The sequence below is a fragment of the Psittacula echo genome (genome assembly GCF_963264785.1).
Source record: "Psittacula echo genome assembly, chromosome: 5".
NCBI classification, from domain to species: Eukaryota; Metazoa; Chordata; class Aves; order Psittaciformes; family Psittacidae; genus Psittacula; species Psittacula echo.
Genome location: NC_137739.1, coordinates 8,165,868 through 8,182,863, shown reverse-complemented (window position 1 = coordinate 8,182,863; position 16,996 = coordinate 8,165,868). Strand labels below are relative to the sequence as shown.

At 44.0% G+C, this 16,996-nt stretch overlaps 1 protein-coding gene across 1 annotated transcript; it reads right to left on the bottom strand.

Moving 5' to 3' along the window:
* Positions 1-4,295: 4,295 nt before the first annotated feature.
* LOC308221165 (ubiquitin carboxyl-terminal hydrolase 42-like) lies at positions 4,296-14,050 on the bottom strand (the record flags this gene model as incomplete). The annotated part of the gene is made up of 14 exons (XM_080618128.1): positions 4,296-5,772; positions 6,299-6,387; positions 6,775-7,506; positions 8,207-8,345; positions 8,806-8,906; positions 9,108-9,248; positions 9,868-9,979; positions 10,627-10,709; positions 11,254-11,324; positions 11,462-11,529; positions 11,690-11,792; positions 11,953-12,063; positions 13,286-13,486; positions 13,849-14,050. 14 exons carry the CDS (start codon positions 14,048-14,050, stop codon positions 4,296-4,298), a joined length of 3,630 nt encoding a protein of 1,209 aa, XP_080474254.1.
* Between the last annotated feature and the right edge of the window lie 2,946 nt (positions 14,051-16,996).

The following is a 16,996-nucleotide window of genomic DNA, read 5'->3' as shown; positions in this document are numbered from 1 at the left end:
TTGTTGGCCCACCTGAATGACAGCTTTTTAAATATTGAAGGTATTCTCCTCTTTATAGTCATCGTTCATATCTGTATCAAAGATAAAAGTTCTGGTTGACTTAAAAATATCACAAAGCATTCCAGAAGGAGATCCTGTCACTCAGTCGCAAAGAAATAACTTGAAGGACTAAATAGCTGGTAACAAATATTAAAAAAACCCCAAACGACAACAACCAAACTAAAAACCCCACTCACAACACTGTGTTTAAGTGGGGAGCAGCAATTACGCATTTGTCTCATGACAAAACAAACATTTGCAGCAGTGACTGTAAAACAACAACATACACAAAAATGCCTAAGTAGAAATAAGGAGCAACAGGAAACTACTACAGGTGGACATGAAGACATGAAGGCACTTCTATGTCTCTAAATTGCAAACTATACTTCCACAAAGCAACACTACAGGAAGACAAAAAAGCCCAAACCAAACCAACAACAGAAAAGTAAAACCAAACCCCCGAAAAAAACCAAAAACCAAACACACACACACAAATTCGAAATAAGGAACATCCCGAACACACACACACACACACACACACACACACACCCCCACACCCCCAGAGGCCACACTTGTTTGCTTTCATAAAAAATAATCCATCTGCCAACCCAGGAAACCCGCAGTCAATTATCACTTTAACCTTACCTGGAAGCGAAGGGCTCCGAGTTTGTCAGCTCCGGGGTCGTGACCGTGGTCTCCGTCCGCCCAGGGGTTTCTCTGCTCTCCCAAGGCGCGTCTGCCCAGTGTTTCACCGGGGTCTGAGGGTCTGCTTCTCCCGGGTCGCAAGATAAGCTCTCAAAGTCGGTTAACGTCATAGTACCAGTTCCAAATGGAACTGCCCGGCCTTCCGTCACCAGCGCTGAGCCTGAGGCACCTACCCGCTCACCCTCCGCTCTGCCTTTCCGAGGCGTTTTGGTCCCTAAAAGCATTTTGGCACCGCTGCTCTCACGGACCGGCGCGGCACGCAGCACGTCCGCTGTCGGGAGCGGCAAGAGCCCAAACACAGCCAAACCAACCCGACCCTGACGCGGCAGGCGAGGGCAGAGCACGGCTCCGAGGGATCCCTCGCTTCCCCTCGCCTCGCCCTTCTCCCTCCACCTCACGCTCCGACCCAGCCCCACCGGGCACCTCCGGCCCGCGGCAACCGGTGCTGCGGGGGCAGGCGCAGCGCCGCCTCGCCTCAGCGCTCTCCCGCCCCGCCCAGCCCCGCCCCGGTCCTGCCGGGCCAGGCGGTGGTGGCCGTGGCGGCGGTGGCGGCGTCGGCGTCGGCGGGGCTGGGTCCGTCCGCCCCATACTGGGGACGTCGCCCAGCCCCGCCCCGACGGGGAGTCCCACCCCTCCGCTGCCCGGCAGGCAGGAGGACAGCGGCCGGGTGCCCGACCGGCGCCACAGCGGCCGCCAGAGCTGAGAAGAGCCCAGCCGAGCCGAGCCGAGCCGAGCCGGGCCGAGCCGGCTGCTCCCGCCGCTCTCTTTCCCTTCTTTTTGCCGTGCCGGCTCCGCTCAGCAGCTGAGCTGTGTGGCCACTTCCATCAGCCGCGGTGCCAGTGCAGTGCAGGCAGAGAAATGTACAGGAAACTTCGGCTCAGCCGGACTGGCTTAAAATTGACGCTATTCTGACAAAATAAGCTCTACGTTACTGAAACATTTTGAACCGCTTTAAACTGGTACAAAACTGAACCTCTGCCAACTGAGCAGCAACTAGAATGCTTTCTAGATGAAAACAATGCATATTTTTCAGATTTAGTACATCCCTATGTAGATATGCTGGCTGGAAAAGCTAGGTCTCTTGTAGACCAAATCCTACAAGCTAAGACTTGTGGCTTACCAGTTCCATTTCTAGATTTTCTTAGAAAATGTTTCTAGCTACAGTTTGAATATAAAATGTAAACGCCGCACAGATAGGGACTGATCTAAGTAGTAACTTGGCGTACACAAGTGATTTGCATGACATACTCTGTATCAATCATTGTTTAAAATGTGACGTTCTATGTAAATCCACTGCAATCGTAACGTTTTCATTTATCAGGAGGACCTGTTGCTTCAGCCTGGAGACTGTCTCTAAAATAAAGTGTGAAACTCTACTGTTGCATAGCTCCTCATTTACCAAGAATACATGGGAGGTGCGTGCTGATTTACTGGTTTCAGAGGTTAAGATCTGATTTTGCAACTGCTCTTGTAAGTCAAAGGCCTCTTTGCCCACCTTTAGGCACACTGATTTAAATTGACAGGTTTACTTTTTCAGAGAGAAAATTCCTCACCTGCAAAATAGATTGTTCTTGTAAAGCTGAACACTCATAGCTGTGTTGCTGTGAATGTTACTCCATTAAGAGCTGGTTTCCCACCCTGAATTAAAGAGGGATTTTGTCCGTTCCCTTCCATGAGCTTCAGTCAAATATAAGGCAAGAACAACTCAGATCTCTTGTCCTCAAGTCGATTAATCAGACCAGACAGATAAGTCAGAGGAACTGTATTTCATTGAGGTTCCCAATCACTGCTCTCCTGATGCAGGACCAGTGAATATGAAGTGCATCACAGTTTGATAGCATTTAATAATAAAAATTAAAATCACCCTATGAATTTGTCTTGAGCTAGCCACTTTAGAGAGACAAAGACAACTGAGACTTCAGGCAAGTGACAGTATATTAAGAGAACGGAATTAAAACGTATGGATTTTGTCTTGATGGTAAATGTTTCAATCAGAAATTCTAAGTTTTGATGGTCCACATCGATAAAGTCCAGTTTGAAGATAAAGAGTCGTTGTTTTTGAAGGTAAAGATTCATCTTTTTTGATGGCAAATCCAGGTTCGATGATAAACAGTCAGGTTTGATGCAAACAGTCAGGTTTGGTGGTAAAAAGTCACATTTGATGGTAGAGAGTCAGTTCTGATGGTAAAGGCAGGTTCAATGGAAAACAGGTTTGGTGCTAAAGCGTCAGGTTTGATGGCAAAGCCAGGCTTGATGGTAAACAGTCAGTTTTGATGGTAGAGTCATTCTTGATGGTAAACAGCCAGATTTCAGGGTAAACCATCAGCCTTGATTGTACAGTTTTGATGGTAAAGAGTCAGGTTTGACGATGAGACGTAGCTGGTTTTGTCAGTAGGTTTAGTTTAGGTAGCGAAGGATTCCATCAGTGAGCTTTGCATCTGAAAGACAAAAGAAGCCAAAGTCACTCCATGTCATGACATTCAATGTCAAACCCTGTCTCAGTGGTTTGGTTTCTGAAAGAGAAGTCTCAAGCCTGCACACAGCTCCACCTGCTCTGTGACTATATTATCCGACGGACTTGAGAAGGTAGCTTCCCCACTTCCAAACTGACTGCAGTTTGGATCTATGCTAAGGTGAAAATTCCTACTTGAGACCCATTCATTTAATATTTTTAAAGACAGACCTTCCACAACAGGAAGTTCGTTAACATCTATGGACCTGAGGAAATACTCAAATTCTGCAGACTTAACAAATTGCTTTTCACAGCCCTCATATCCCACTTGTGTTGCAAGCAGTGGATCAAAGTGGGGTTCTAGCACTGTGTTTATCGGTTAACATCTCTTACGCCTACACAGATAGTGCACTAATCTTAATGTCCCTGACCTGTGTAGTGGGGTGCAAGACATTGAATTTCTTCCTATACTTTTGACTGGTTTAGAAAGAACCAGATTTGGCCACCTGCTGGCAAAACCATTCACTAAAGCCAAACCAGTCCCAGTCATTGCAAATGCGGAAGGCTGAAGGAAACTCGCAGCTTAAAAATAGGAAAACGGATGCAGCGTTTGATGCGTGTATGGAATGTTATTTCTTTTACCACAGGTGATGACTTGCTGTGTGTCACCTATTTTGTAGTAATTTCTGCACATCTGACTTTGGATGCAGCAAACATAAGCCCTCAGATTAAGGACCAGTAAGTCTTGGTTTGTACACAAATCCTGACAGGGGCTAATTGTGGAATATGTGGAATTAAAAATACATAATTGTTGTAACCTAATCAAGAACAGTGCGCAGATCTGGCTCTGCCCTGGGTTCAGCAGGCTGGGCTTAAGCCACGACAGGGTCTTAAATTTGTGCTCCAGGTCTAGCGTTCTAACGCTATTCAGCAACATCTTTCCTATGTTGGATTGACCAACCTAATGACCAGCCTGATGACCAACACCTAGTCAGATTATCCTACATAAATCACTTAGAAACAATGGGGAAAAGGCAGGCATGAGAAACACAGAGAAAAGTGTTAGGAAAAAAATGGCAGATTATGCTGGAATCCCTGCTTACTTGTAATCCTTCTCTCGATATTTATCTTTGGACTTCTTTTTCTTCTTGACCTTCTCATCTTTTTTCATTCTTTGGTCATCTGTCTTGCGGCATTTCTTTCCCATTTCACTTTCCCTTCCTTCTCTGTCACTGTATTTCCTCTTGCCAAGTCTAAGTTTTTCATTTTCCCAGAAAGCGTTGTCAAAATGTGCACGAGCTGAGGCAGGTGGAGGTGCGTGCCTTTCCCGAGAGTGTTTTTCAGACTGCCGCTGAGGTACTGAACCATGACGGAAGTTCTCTCTGTGGCTGCTCAAGTGATGGGCTCCTTCCTCTCTGCCGTGAGCGGTGTGAGCCCATCTGCTCTGGCAGTGATGATCCCTACGTGATTTGTAGAACTGACTCAATTTGTCAAAGTCCTTATCAAAATGAGAGGACTTCCTCTCTCTACCATCTCCTGTTCCATGAACAGAGTAATAACCCTTGTAACACCTGCGTTTTTCCCATCTCCGTGCTTCATCTTGATAGTATCTTTCCCTGCTCCAAGTTCTCTCTCCTTTGGAATGGGAATACCTATTCCTGTCTTGTTCTGTTCTTTCTCTGCTTCGCGATCTATAACGAGAGTATTTTCCTGAGCTTCTGCTGTTGTTTGGACTGCTTCTTTCATTATGGGAAGGTCTGTACTTCCTTTCATTGTAATAGTCCTGCTTATGATGATATTGCTTATTTGTTTCCATGCTGCAAGAGCGCCTCCTTTTGTAGGAACGATCATCCGCTTTGCTCCTGCTTTGCTTCTGCTCTTTAATCTCAGAGTATTGTCTCTTCTTTCGGTAGTGTTCTTTGTCAGGTTTTTTGGAGTCGTGTATCTTCTCCTCGTATTTTTGCCTATTATCCTCTTCGCATTTTTTATTATTCAGCCCTTCATTTTGTCTGGAGAACTGACTCTCCAGAACTTTATCCAGCTTTGCAATAGAAGAGTCATTAACAGGTGGTACCTCTACATAGTTATTAGAAATGTCCTCCGTATCTTGGCATTTATCTGTAATACCTAGAGATGCAAGTTTTTTAGGACTACATTCAATGTCAGACTTCACAGAGGAAGTTTGCCCTAATTTCTCTTCACTCTCAGGAGACCCTTTGATATACGAAGGATCTCCTTTTCCAATGAGTGCAGGTTCTTTTGGTCTTCTTGGTTTGTCTTTGTCTCTGCTGTCTTCGGACTCACACTGCCCAACGTATTCCCATTCAGTACCCAAGGATTTTTTCCTGACCTTGTGCTGACCGTTGATACTGGGTTGTACGTTATCAGCTTTTGTTATAATACTTTCAGCAACTTCTTTGGTAGCAATGGTTTCACAGTCTGATACAGTAAAAGGACTCTCAATCTCACAGCCAAGGTTGGAAAGAGGCGTCCTGGATTGTTCATAGACAGACACTGTTTCCCTCACTACGGTTTCCATAAGACGATCGCCCTCAGACTTCTGAGGTGCAGGGACACTGCACAAAATAAAACCACATTTTTCACTTGGAAAAGTTCACCTAAAAGATAAATGTTAGGAGCAAAAATCCCCTTAAGTAAAAGATTTGCTGGCTACTGGTAAACTCTGTCTGTTTCTAAACTCCCTTACACGGTTTGGAAACTGTAGCTTTCTAAAGAGACTCTGTAAGGCAGTCCCCTTTAGAAACCGATTCTTATACATTCAGCAGCGCCCAGAGAAGGTGTTTTTCTTCTCTTGAGCCTGCAAGGAGTACATTAAAAACCCACACCCAGCACATTTGTCTCCCTCTGCTCACTGCTCTACATCACATCAGTAGCCAGCACCACTAGGTTCGCTCTCCCCTAACTAGAAAAAAGTCAACTCATTAATGTCCGTCCCTCCCCCCAAAATGGGAGGGCAGGAGGTGGGGAATTTACATTGGAAAAAGAAATCCAATCGTTAAAAAAAGGAAAATAATTCCGTGAAGAAACAGAACTATTCTGAGAGGCATCTGCTCGTATTTAATATCAGAATAATACATTTACCTTGTTTGCGCTGACAGCCTGTTCAGGTGGCTGTAGGCCAGGGATTCTAAGATTATTTCTTGAGGAATCGGTGACTCAGCTTCAGGTACCTACAATTAAAATGCAGACGTTAACAGACAAAAATATACTACCTTTAGCTGAAAACTGTTTGCAAAATTTCCTCATTAGTTATTAAGCAAGATCACTTTGCCTTACGTGCACTATTGCCATTTCACACATCACCCCTTCCCCACCCTCCCAAATATATTTATGAAACTTATCAAGTACTATCTCAGCTGAACTTTTCTGAAGCTGACATGTTCTCACATGCCAGTTCAGCTCTGCAAATTCTAAGGGGACAATAGCACAAAGTGTTAACGATGAAATTTGTGCTGTGTGTGTTAACAGTATTTCACATGAATTAGGAACATTTTAATGCTCCTGAATACTAAGGACACCATAGGTGAGAAGTTCTAGATGGAACAAACATAACTCACTGGTTCAAGCAATCCATTTGTTTCAGGGAAGAAAATCTCAGAAGTTTTAGCAGGTTGGACTTCGCAAGTAAAATCATCAAGTTTCAGTCCATTTTGTTTAGATCCAATATCTAAACTAACAGCACCATTTAGTGAATCATTTTTTGGCAGCTCATGATGGGAACTCTCTTTTTCAGCCCTCTCACAGAAAGAATGGGAATTCTGCAATGTGCCGACCGCCTCCCAAATCACAATTCCGTTGGAAGATACGCTGAAATTCATTTTAAACACGCCATTCGACGCCTCAGATTTTCCTGAAGACTCTGCACTGGAAGGAACCGTAGCATCGGAGCCGAGTGTAGGACTTCCATTCACTGCTGGCTCTACAAACATTTCATCAGGAACTTCCTGTCTGGAAATGTCAGCAGCAACTGCCACTGTAGAGGCATTTGAGGTAGACTCTGCTCTGAAAGAGTTTGTAATTGTGGAGGAAGGAACGGCCTTGCTGAGATCCTCATTCTCCAAAGCACTGGTAAGATGGCCAGCCTGTGACACAGTTTGCTGCTCAGGCAATTTGTTATTAATACTTCTAGTGATCTTCTGGGCTTTCGATGGATCCGTAGCTGAAGGCCTGGTAATTGCCCAGTTTTGAATGCAAGCTGTTGGTAGAGCTGAAGATAGCCTTTTTATGGAGATACCAACAGGATTTGTATCCTCTTCTAGGGGTCCATTTCCATTTAAATGACTTGAATTCTGTATTTAAAAAGAAAAGATTGCCAGATGAATATGTGCAATCACACAGCACTTATGAAAACATTAAATTCTCCTACTAAATATTTCTACAAATTGCCTCACTACCTAAGAAGAAAAAACACCCCACTTCCAATATCGACCTAAGTCCAACAAGTGTGTTTAATTCCTGCTGCTTTTGGTTTACTGCATATTGGTATCAAATGAGCCTCATTTTTGAAACCCACACAAACAACTTAACATTGACTAAAGCTCTTCCCAAATGTATTTACTTTCCCCTTTAAACATTCCCCGAAAACACTGCAATAATTGCTCTGGTACGCAGGACCAAGAAAAATCGTTTTCACTGACTCAGCTAAATGAACACTGGCGGAGTGATATTGAATTATTACTACTACTATTGTTCTTATCATCATCATCATCATCAGGAATTAATAGGCTCCTTCAAGCGTCTGAAAAGCGTAGCTCCCAGTGCTTTAGAAAGCACTTTCAGTTGGAAGTATAATGAAGTAGCATGGCTGCACAATTTAGGATTAGCCACTGTTGGAATAATTCTGGCTGTTGCTGACGGTTGTGAAGAAAGCTGCAGTGTGGGAGGGAAAATAAAACTCAGACGCTACAAAACAACAACACACCCCCCACCCCCAGTCAAAAGAAAACAACATTATCAATTTGGTGCCATTATCTGCTCCCTGCAAATTACCTTAATCATATGAGGAGGAAGTTGCGGTCCCATAAATCCGTCCTGCTTACTATTAGGCCCCCACTGACCAAGGAATGAGCAGGGGTCAGACGGTGCTGGTAAGTAAAAACCACGTTCTCCAAGTGTCAAATCATAGCGCCTTGGGAAAAAAAGCAGTGATCTCAGTTTAGAGTTTTTCTTTCAGCCTGGTCTTGGATTAAACCCCCTTCTAAAATTTGAAAAGAACAGATGATGTGACACACAAGACATGTACAAAAGGCTCAACCAAGACTACAAACTAAAAAACAGACAATGGTCTCCCTACAATGACTATCCTTGCCAGAGCGACAGCTCACCCTTACATCATCTATGGCGTAATTTCTCCTCTTCTACATTAGCCAGCTACAAAGACCAGATAGACAGCAATGTACACAAGCGCACCAGTTTAACGCCAAGCAATGAAAGGCAGTAAACGCTGTGGGCAAGTTCAGGTTAGACAGAACCAAATTCCAGAAATTGTAATCTTTTCCTAGCACAGAAATAACAACACCTGAAAAAAAGACAAGTATCAGTAACAGGAAAGTAAATATATTCTGAACAGGTTCAGGAGTTGGTATTACCTGACATAAAAAAGTAAATAAGCTTGCTGATTGAGAACTGTTTGGATATCAGAAGGCTCCACTACGGCATCATTCATTCGATACCAAAATCCATTGCCCGCCTGCAAATAAAAGACAGTGACATCTTTAGACAAAATGCATGTTGCTCAAATGCCGTCACAGGTAGAACTCTTCAGCACAAACCATCCAAACCAAATCAAATGGAACACACCATCCAACTTTTCCCCATCAAAACGGTGGTTACCAGTAACATTGATTTTCTTTGTTTATTTCACCCTGGGAGAAATCAAGCTGGTACCCACCTTTATGAAGCAGATATAGTGTCCTGCACTGCAGCCAAACCCCAAATGAACAAGAACTGCATATAAAGAATAGATGAGTGGTTCTCCCATCGATTGGGACATATAGGCTCGAAGATCCAAATATTCAGGGTATTTTACATCCTAAACACAAAACAGGAAGATTCAAAAATTACCCGGAATCACTTGGTGGAACAGCCTGAGAAAAACCCTTCTGAAAACACAGGCTAGGATCACACAAATATATTCTTGATTCATTGAAAAATACCTCTTCTCAGAAACAACATTTAGTCATTTAAGCTGCAGAGAACTCTTTTCTGCAGAATTAGCTCTAAGAGTGAGGTATACCCCTATGGTTACCGTAAGCCACAGTTGTTAGATGGACTTTTCTTAGACTATTGTTATTAGTCTGTAGTTACAGCCTGCAAGCATTAACAACTTTGAAATCATAGAATCACAGAATCATAGAATAGTTAGGCTTGGAAAGGACCTTAAGATCATCTAGATCCAGCCCCCCTGCCATGGGCAGGGACACCTCCCACTAAACCATGCCACCCAAGGCTCTGTCCAACCCGACTTTGAACACCGCCAGGGATGGAGCAGTCACAGCTTCCCCGGGCAACCCATTCCAGTGCCTCACCACCCTAACAGTAAAGAATTTCTTCCTTATACCCAATCTAAACTTCCCCTGTTTAAAATGATATTTTCTTGGGGAAATCTCCCATTCCAAGAAGATAAAGCTGCTTTACAGCTGCAAATATACCTTGTTGATCTTGCCACCAGTAAAATCTGCAAATCTTTTCAGCGATATGACGAGAACTTTGGAGGAGCGATGTATTGTGTACCTCTTGGAGGCAGAAACCATGTTTTCGCACCTTAAAAACCAGCACAGACAAACGGTTAACGGCAAATTTTTCCCCCTCCCAAAACTCAAACAAGTGTTCATCTCTCGCACAGGCTTATGAACCCATACGCTGCACTTCAGGCTTGTTAACAGACAGAAGGTAACAGGATGTAAGCGGACAGCTCTACAAAACAAAGGATTTAGAACATTATCTTTCGATAGCCAAGCAAACATCTGAGCATCTATCCTAATGACAAAAAGGAAAGGCTTCCCAACAATTCAGCATGAGAACCCTGCAAGACATTTTTTAGTGAGCCATTAGAGGCTGCTCATGTTAACGACCACCGTTCACACGCACTGAGACCCAATCCCACTTTGTTCCACAGGGAACACTAGGACCTTCAGCAAGCTGATTGTTGCCTCCCACCCCAAATCCTTGTCCTTAGCTCCATGCTTCAGCTCACCACTACTTAGCAGACATCCCCTGTAACTTCTGGCCAGACAAATATTTCTGTGTGCAACCTCACTCTTACGAAGGCTAATAAACACCAGTAGAGGCAGCAGTAAGGAATAAAAGTCTAATGTGAGCTAATGGCCAGAATTCTTCTATTTCCAGATATTCATGTGATACATGAAACGCGTTCTCTTGTGTTCAGATGGAATTAGTAAGAATCTTACTTGCTACACTTATAGCTGTTTTCTCCGCCCAGTTGTTCAGGTTTCACAAATTGTTCTAGAGCCTCGGTGACAGACGTAACGGCCTGGATGAATAAGAAAGTAGAGCACTAAGTCACTGGAAAAGCAAAACTTCAAACACTTCCTGGTAGTTTGCGAGAGAACCTTGCTAGTTCATCCTCAAGCAACCTACTGCCAACCGGCAACCACTGTGAAGGAGGCAGAAACCTCAGAGTACGCTGAGCATTTACCTCCTGTGGAAACGATTCTACTCTGAAACAAAACAATAAAGTTTGCAGTGCCACAGACAGCACCTGTGCTATGCTATGGCATCAAGAATGAGAACAGTCAAACCCATCAGCCTAAGGACAGACGTATGCTGAAGCAGAATAATGGAGAAGTGTGAGAGTATAGGTGTTTGTGTAGACATAATTACTGCTTTTACAGCTTAAACCCACTGCAAACATGGAGAGCATCTAGATGCCTTCCACACAAGACCAAAGGATTGCCGCTCCCATCCAGCATCAAGCTCTTTCCTTTTAGCAGTGTATCTTTTTCAGTAAAATGCCTTTCTTTGGAAGGCTCTACAGGTCCCCATACAGCTCAACCCATATTCACAAAACACCTTACCTCTATATCCAAAGTAATATCGAGGAATGGTTCGTACGTATCAGAAACAGCTTGGCAGTTCAAGCATTTCACTGGAATCAAAATACAAATGCTTAACACTGACTGGACAAATTTAAAGTCTTCACACGTATTACTTTAGTCAAAGTCCTTTACTACAGACAAACAGACACAGACCAGTTCAAAGGAGAGGAAGATTTTTAACAAGTACCTTGGGATCTTAGGTATCCTCCAAATATTTGATAAATAAGTGTGGTGGCTTGAGAAGATATGTCCAACCTGGAAAGAAATGATAAATCAGACCTCAGATGATGCGAGGCTCAGATTTAACTCTTCAAACAGTTTTTACCAAGGACACGGATTTTAATGCAGTATAGTAAAGAAAGGAGTAAAAGGGGCTAGAGAACAATCAAAAGTTAAATAATTTGTTTATGCTTACTTGGTGCTTCCATTCAAGCAAGTTTTCTGCAAAGCATCAACAGTGAAGGACAAGAATTCATGTGCATCCTCTTGACTGCCGTAACGGAAATGCTTTCCTATTCCTAATAAATAAGAAGGTGGTCATATTTATCTCGTAGAAATTGAAAGAAAACTTGTATTTCTAATATCTTCCTTCCAAGTATCAAAATCATTTCTATGCATCAAATAGTTCTTTGAAAAGTTACCAAATATATCAAAATAAAACCATCTGAAATTACTTACTTTTAAGGCCATGGATAACAGATGTAGGTTTGATAGCATTATTAGAGCAACACAGGACTTGGTTAATGTGAGCTTCCAATGTACACATCATACAGAAGCCTTTTTCATGACCTGAAGAGTGAAAGAAGCAACAGTCGAGCCAAATATGCATTGCTACAAAAAAACCAAAACCCAGCCTTATGAATTAATACTCTTTAAGCTAAAGGTACAATGTGCATTCTTCATGTGCATCCTCTTCTCCTAAGGCGTCAATATCCCGACAGTTTTGTGGCATTTTAAGACGCAATCCTGTACAGAATTTAAATGATGACTGAGTTTGCATTAAAATGCATTTTCTGATGAGCAATCTAAGTCACTATTGCAATGACTTTTTTTTTTTTTGCAGGCTGACACGAATGTGAACTCCACAGGCTGCCGAATATATGACAAAACACTACTGACATTGATGACACAGCACTAAGAGAGAATGCCTGTTATTTTCAGCATACTGCTGTGAGGTGAGCTACGTGACACAGAGCTAAGAAACCTCCGGGAGAAAGGAAAGATTAAATTATTTCTGCCCTCCCTTTTGCAACAGGGTTCTTAACTGGAAACATTTTTATCTATGTTAAAAAAACACACTTACATTTCTAGGAATAAACACTAAGATGCCAAACCAAAAAGCATGCATGTACCTTTGTCAAAATAGACCTAGATGGAGATGAAAAGAGGCTCCTATGCCTAAATCAATTCAAGCATAGAAGTGCAAAGAACACAAATTCCAACGTTCAAAAAATACGAACTTTTAACTAGAATAAAACCAGTCTACATTTTAATACTGCCCCACACAGATTTCCATTTCAGGACAGCAGAAATTGGCTCGTAGTGCTTTCTAGGGTGTGGGCCTTTTTAATGGGTCAAGAGTGAACGTGTCATTTATTGCAATATTAATACACTACGGTATCTAGGCTGCAGACACAAAGAAGCTATGATGCCAACATCCTAAATTTTACCTCCTTTCTACCAGCAGGAAACCCAAATCCCAAATGTTCATCAAATGCCTTCCTTTGCAACATACTTCTTTATTCACACAAAGCAAGAAATGGTCTTTACTTGCAACTTTACCATTGTGCATTAAATGAACAAATGAACTTTATATGCCATTCTGAGCTCCCTGCTAAATAACCATGGAATCACAGAATCATTTAGGCTGGAAAAGACCGCGAAGATCGCATTCAAAGCCGGCTTCTACAGGTAAAACGGGAAAGCCGCGAGTTTTCTCCACAGAATCCCTGTTGTTCTTCCACCTTTGCAGCTGCCCAACATATTTATAATAATACTAGAAAGTACTCACATGACTTGCTGTGTTCAAGAGACAGCATGTAATTGGCCAGAGGAGGTGTGTATGTCAAACACTGCAGAGTAGCATTAAGGTAACACGTATTGCCCAGATTCTGCAGTCCAACTCCAACATTCAGTGGCTGTTGCCAATCCATGCAGATTTTCTCAGGTGGAAAAAGAATTTCACGTGGTGGGGCAATTCCATCATTAACAACTGCAAGAAAATTAGATTTCCAAAACTATTTACGGTTTCTGTTTGAAAAAGGCTGTTTAAAAGGCAGCATTCTGCAGGAGCACCCAGAAGAACCAGGTCTACTCCACAACCCAAAAACACATGATGGAACAGCTGAAACACTGCCACTTGAATTTGCAGGTCAACACACTGCTTTGAACCATCATTTTCCAGCACCAGTCCCTTCAGTTGCCTTAGGGGACTCACAAAATTGCAGCCTAGCGCTGAAGGCTTTATTCATCACAACCCTGTTTTATATCAGTGCAACAAATGAGAACTGCGTTTTCTAACTTTTGGGGTTTTTGTTCTGAAGAAAAGGGGGGAAGGACAGAAGGCACACTTACTTAGTTCTCCCTGGCCAAAAGGCTTGGGTTTTTCCGTGCTTCTACAATAAATAGAACCTCCTGGTCCCTTCTTTGGCTCTTCTGCAGGTTGTACCCAGCCAAAGTTTGCGGTGCATGCTGTTACTTTCTTGGCACGCCATTTGTTGGCCCACCTGAATGACAGCTTTTTAAATATTGAAGGTATTCTCCTCTTTATAGTCATCGTTCATATCTGTATCAAAGATAAAAGTTCTGGTTGACTTAAAAATATCACAAAGCATTCCAGAAGGAGATCCTGTCACTCAGTTGCAAAGAAATAACTTGAAGGACTAAGTAGCTGGTAACAAATATTAAAAAAACCCCAAACGACAACAACCAAACTAAAAACCCCACTCACAACACTGTGTTTAAGTGGGGAGTAGCGATTACGCATTTGTCTCATGACAAAACAAACATTTGCAGCAGTGACTGTAAAACAACAACATACACAAAAATGCCTAAGTAGAAACAAGGAGCAACAGGAAACTACTACAGGTGGACATGAAGACATGAAGGCACTTCTATGTCTCTAAATTGCAAACTATACTTCCACAAAGCAACACTACAGGAAGACAAAAAAGGCCAAACCAAACTAACAACAGAAAAGTAAAACCAACCCCCCGAAAAAATCCAAAAACCAAACACACACACACACACACAAATTCGAAATAAGGAACATCCCGAACGGACACACACACACACACACACACACACACACACCCCCACACCCCCAGAGGCCACACTTGTTTGCTTTCATAAAAAATAATCCATCTGCCAACCCAGGAAACCCGCAGTCAATTATCACTTTAACCTTACCTGGAAGCGAAGGGCTCCGAGTTTGTCAGCTCCGGGGTCGTGACCGTGGTCTCCGTCCGCCCAGGGGTTTCTCTGCTCTCCCAAGGCGCGTCTGCCCAGTGTTTCACCGGGGTCTGAGGGTCTGCTTCTCCCGGGTCGCAAGATAAGCTCTCAAAGTCGGTTAACGTCATAGTACCAGTTCCAAATGGAACTGCCCGGCCTTCCGTCACCAGCGCTGAGCCTGAGGCACCTACCCGCTCACCCTCCGCTCTGCCTTTCCGAGGCGTTTTGGTCCCTAAAAGCATTTTGGCACCGCTGCTCTCACGGACCGGCGCGGCACGCAGCACGTCCGCTGTCGGGAGCGGCAAGAGCCCAAACACAGCCAAACCAACCCGACCCTGACGCGGCAGGCGAGGGCAGAGCACGGCTCCGAGGGATCCCTCGCTTCCCCTCGCCTCGCCCTTCTCCCTCCACCTCACGCTCCGACCCAGCCCCGCCCCGCCCCTCCCCGCCCCGGGTGTCCCTTTCCGCGCTCGCAGCTCGAGGACCGTCCGGAAGCAGGACCGCAGCAGCGAGCAGCCTAGGGCGGCTCCGTGCTCATGGCAACTAACGGACGGGACGCGAGGGCGGCGAGAAGTGGAACCCTTCGAAGCGCTCGATTCCCCGGGGGGGGGCGGCAGGCCCCGCGAGGAGCCGCCGCCTCCTCGCCAAGCAAGGAACAACGCCGCTCACGCCTCGGGATCTGGGGTTTTTACCACGATGCTTTTCTACTCCGAGTGCGCCTTCTGTTCTTAAGGGAAAGCCCCTAATTCCATGATGGAGGCACAGGGTGGCTTTTTTGGACTGCTGCTGGTAGCAGGCAGGGTTTCACAAACTTGTTCAACCTGAGCCGTGCCTACTGTGCCAGTGACCGCTTGGGAGACCCAGTGCTTTATCAAAGCAATTTTGCTTGTTGGAGTTGCAGAGCAGCTCGGGATACAGCACAGGGAAACGTGCCGTCCTGGCAAAGCCACAGACTGACCAAGGTGATGTGTTTCAAATCCCCTTTTGACTGTCAAGGAGAGGCCGTTTGCTTGTTCCAGCCTTGCTGATGTGCCTTGTTTTGCATGAGGTGTCATGCTGCCAGTGTTCTGCTTTATTGCATGTTTGCGATAAAGGCTGAGAGGAAAAGAACAAAGTAAACTTTTCTACACCTTAGATTTTCCCCAGAGTGTGTGCAATTGTGGTCTGCTTGGATGCCTGTTCAGATACAAGTACTTTCAAGGGACTGAAACTCAACCAAAGGAGGTACAATCCTCGAACAAGTGTCCGTGGGGAGATACCTTTGCTTAATGGAACACATTTAAACTCTTTCTAGAAAGGATTTTGAGTCGTACGCCCTGCGTTTGCAGAGCAGCGTGATCTCAGAGCTGCTCACATCACCTGTTTCGAGTCTTCTGGTCCGCAACTTCAGGTTTTGTTCTTCAGCAATGCATGCATCAGTTTGAGCTCTGTACAAGTACAGTTGTAATGCAAATAAGCCAGATCAGTGGTACCAATGAGTGCAAGGCTGTGAAAAGCAGCCAATAAAGTATTTCTGGAGAAATGTGAGATTACAAAAGCACTAATAAGCCGTGAAGCACTTTTGTATCAGTTCTTCCCTTCTGAAAATCTATTTATTCAACCAGGTGAGGATGCCTGCCTAGAAGCAGGAAGGAAATGCCTTGGGAGTTAATTTGCTGTATTTAGTTGAAGTTCTTCTACCCAGCAGGAATAACTATTTGAGAGTAATGTGTAACTAAGGCGATTGTAGCAGGAAATGTAGTATTTCTTAGCATTAAAATCTCCGAACAACACAGCTTAGATAAATCAGAAAGATTATTCAGATGCCCTGTGTTTCCTACAGGTTCTCCACTCACTGGTCTCCTGATGCAGGACCAGTGAAGAAGAAGTGTGTCACAGTCTGATAGCATTTAATAATAAAAATTAAAATCACCCTATGAATTTGTCTTCAGCTGGCCACTTTAGAGAGACAAAACCAGGCAACTGAGAGTTTTTCCTAACTCACTCACTCCCAACCAAGGGAGAAACCATCTAACAAAATTGTGCAATCCTCTGAAATCCTGCAGGACAATGGGCAAAAGCATTATGAGTTGAGTTCTCTATGAGGTTGTACAAAACATACGAAGCAAGTGAAAAATGTGGCACCAGATCAGGTCCCACAAAACAAGTTATTTGCCTTAACTGTCTTCAGTGAGCTGTCGAATATATTTTCACCCTCCACCCTTCTGCTCACACTCATGGGGTGGAGCTGGTTTGTGCTGGGGACACTGGGGCCTTCCACATTTTTCCTTTT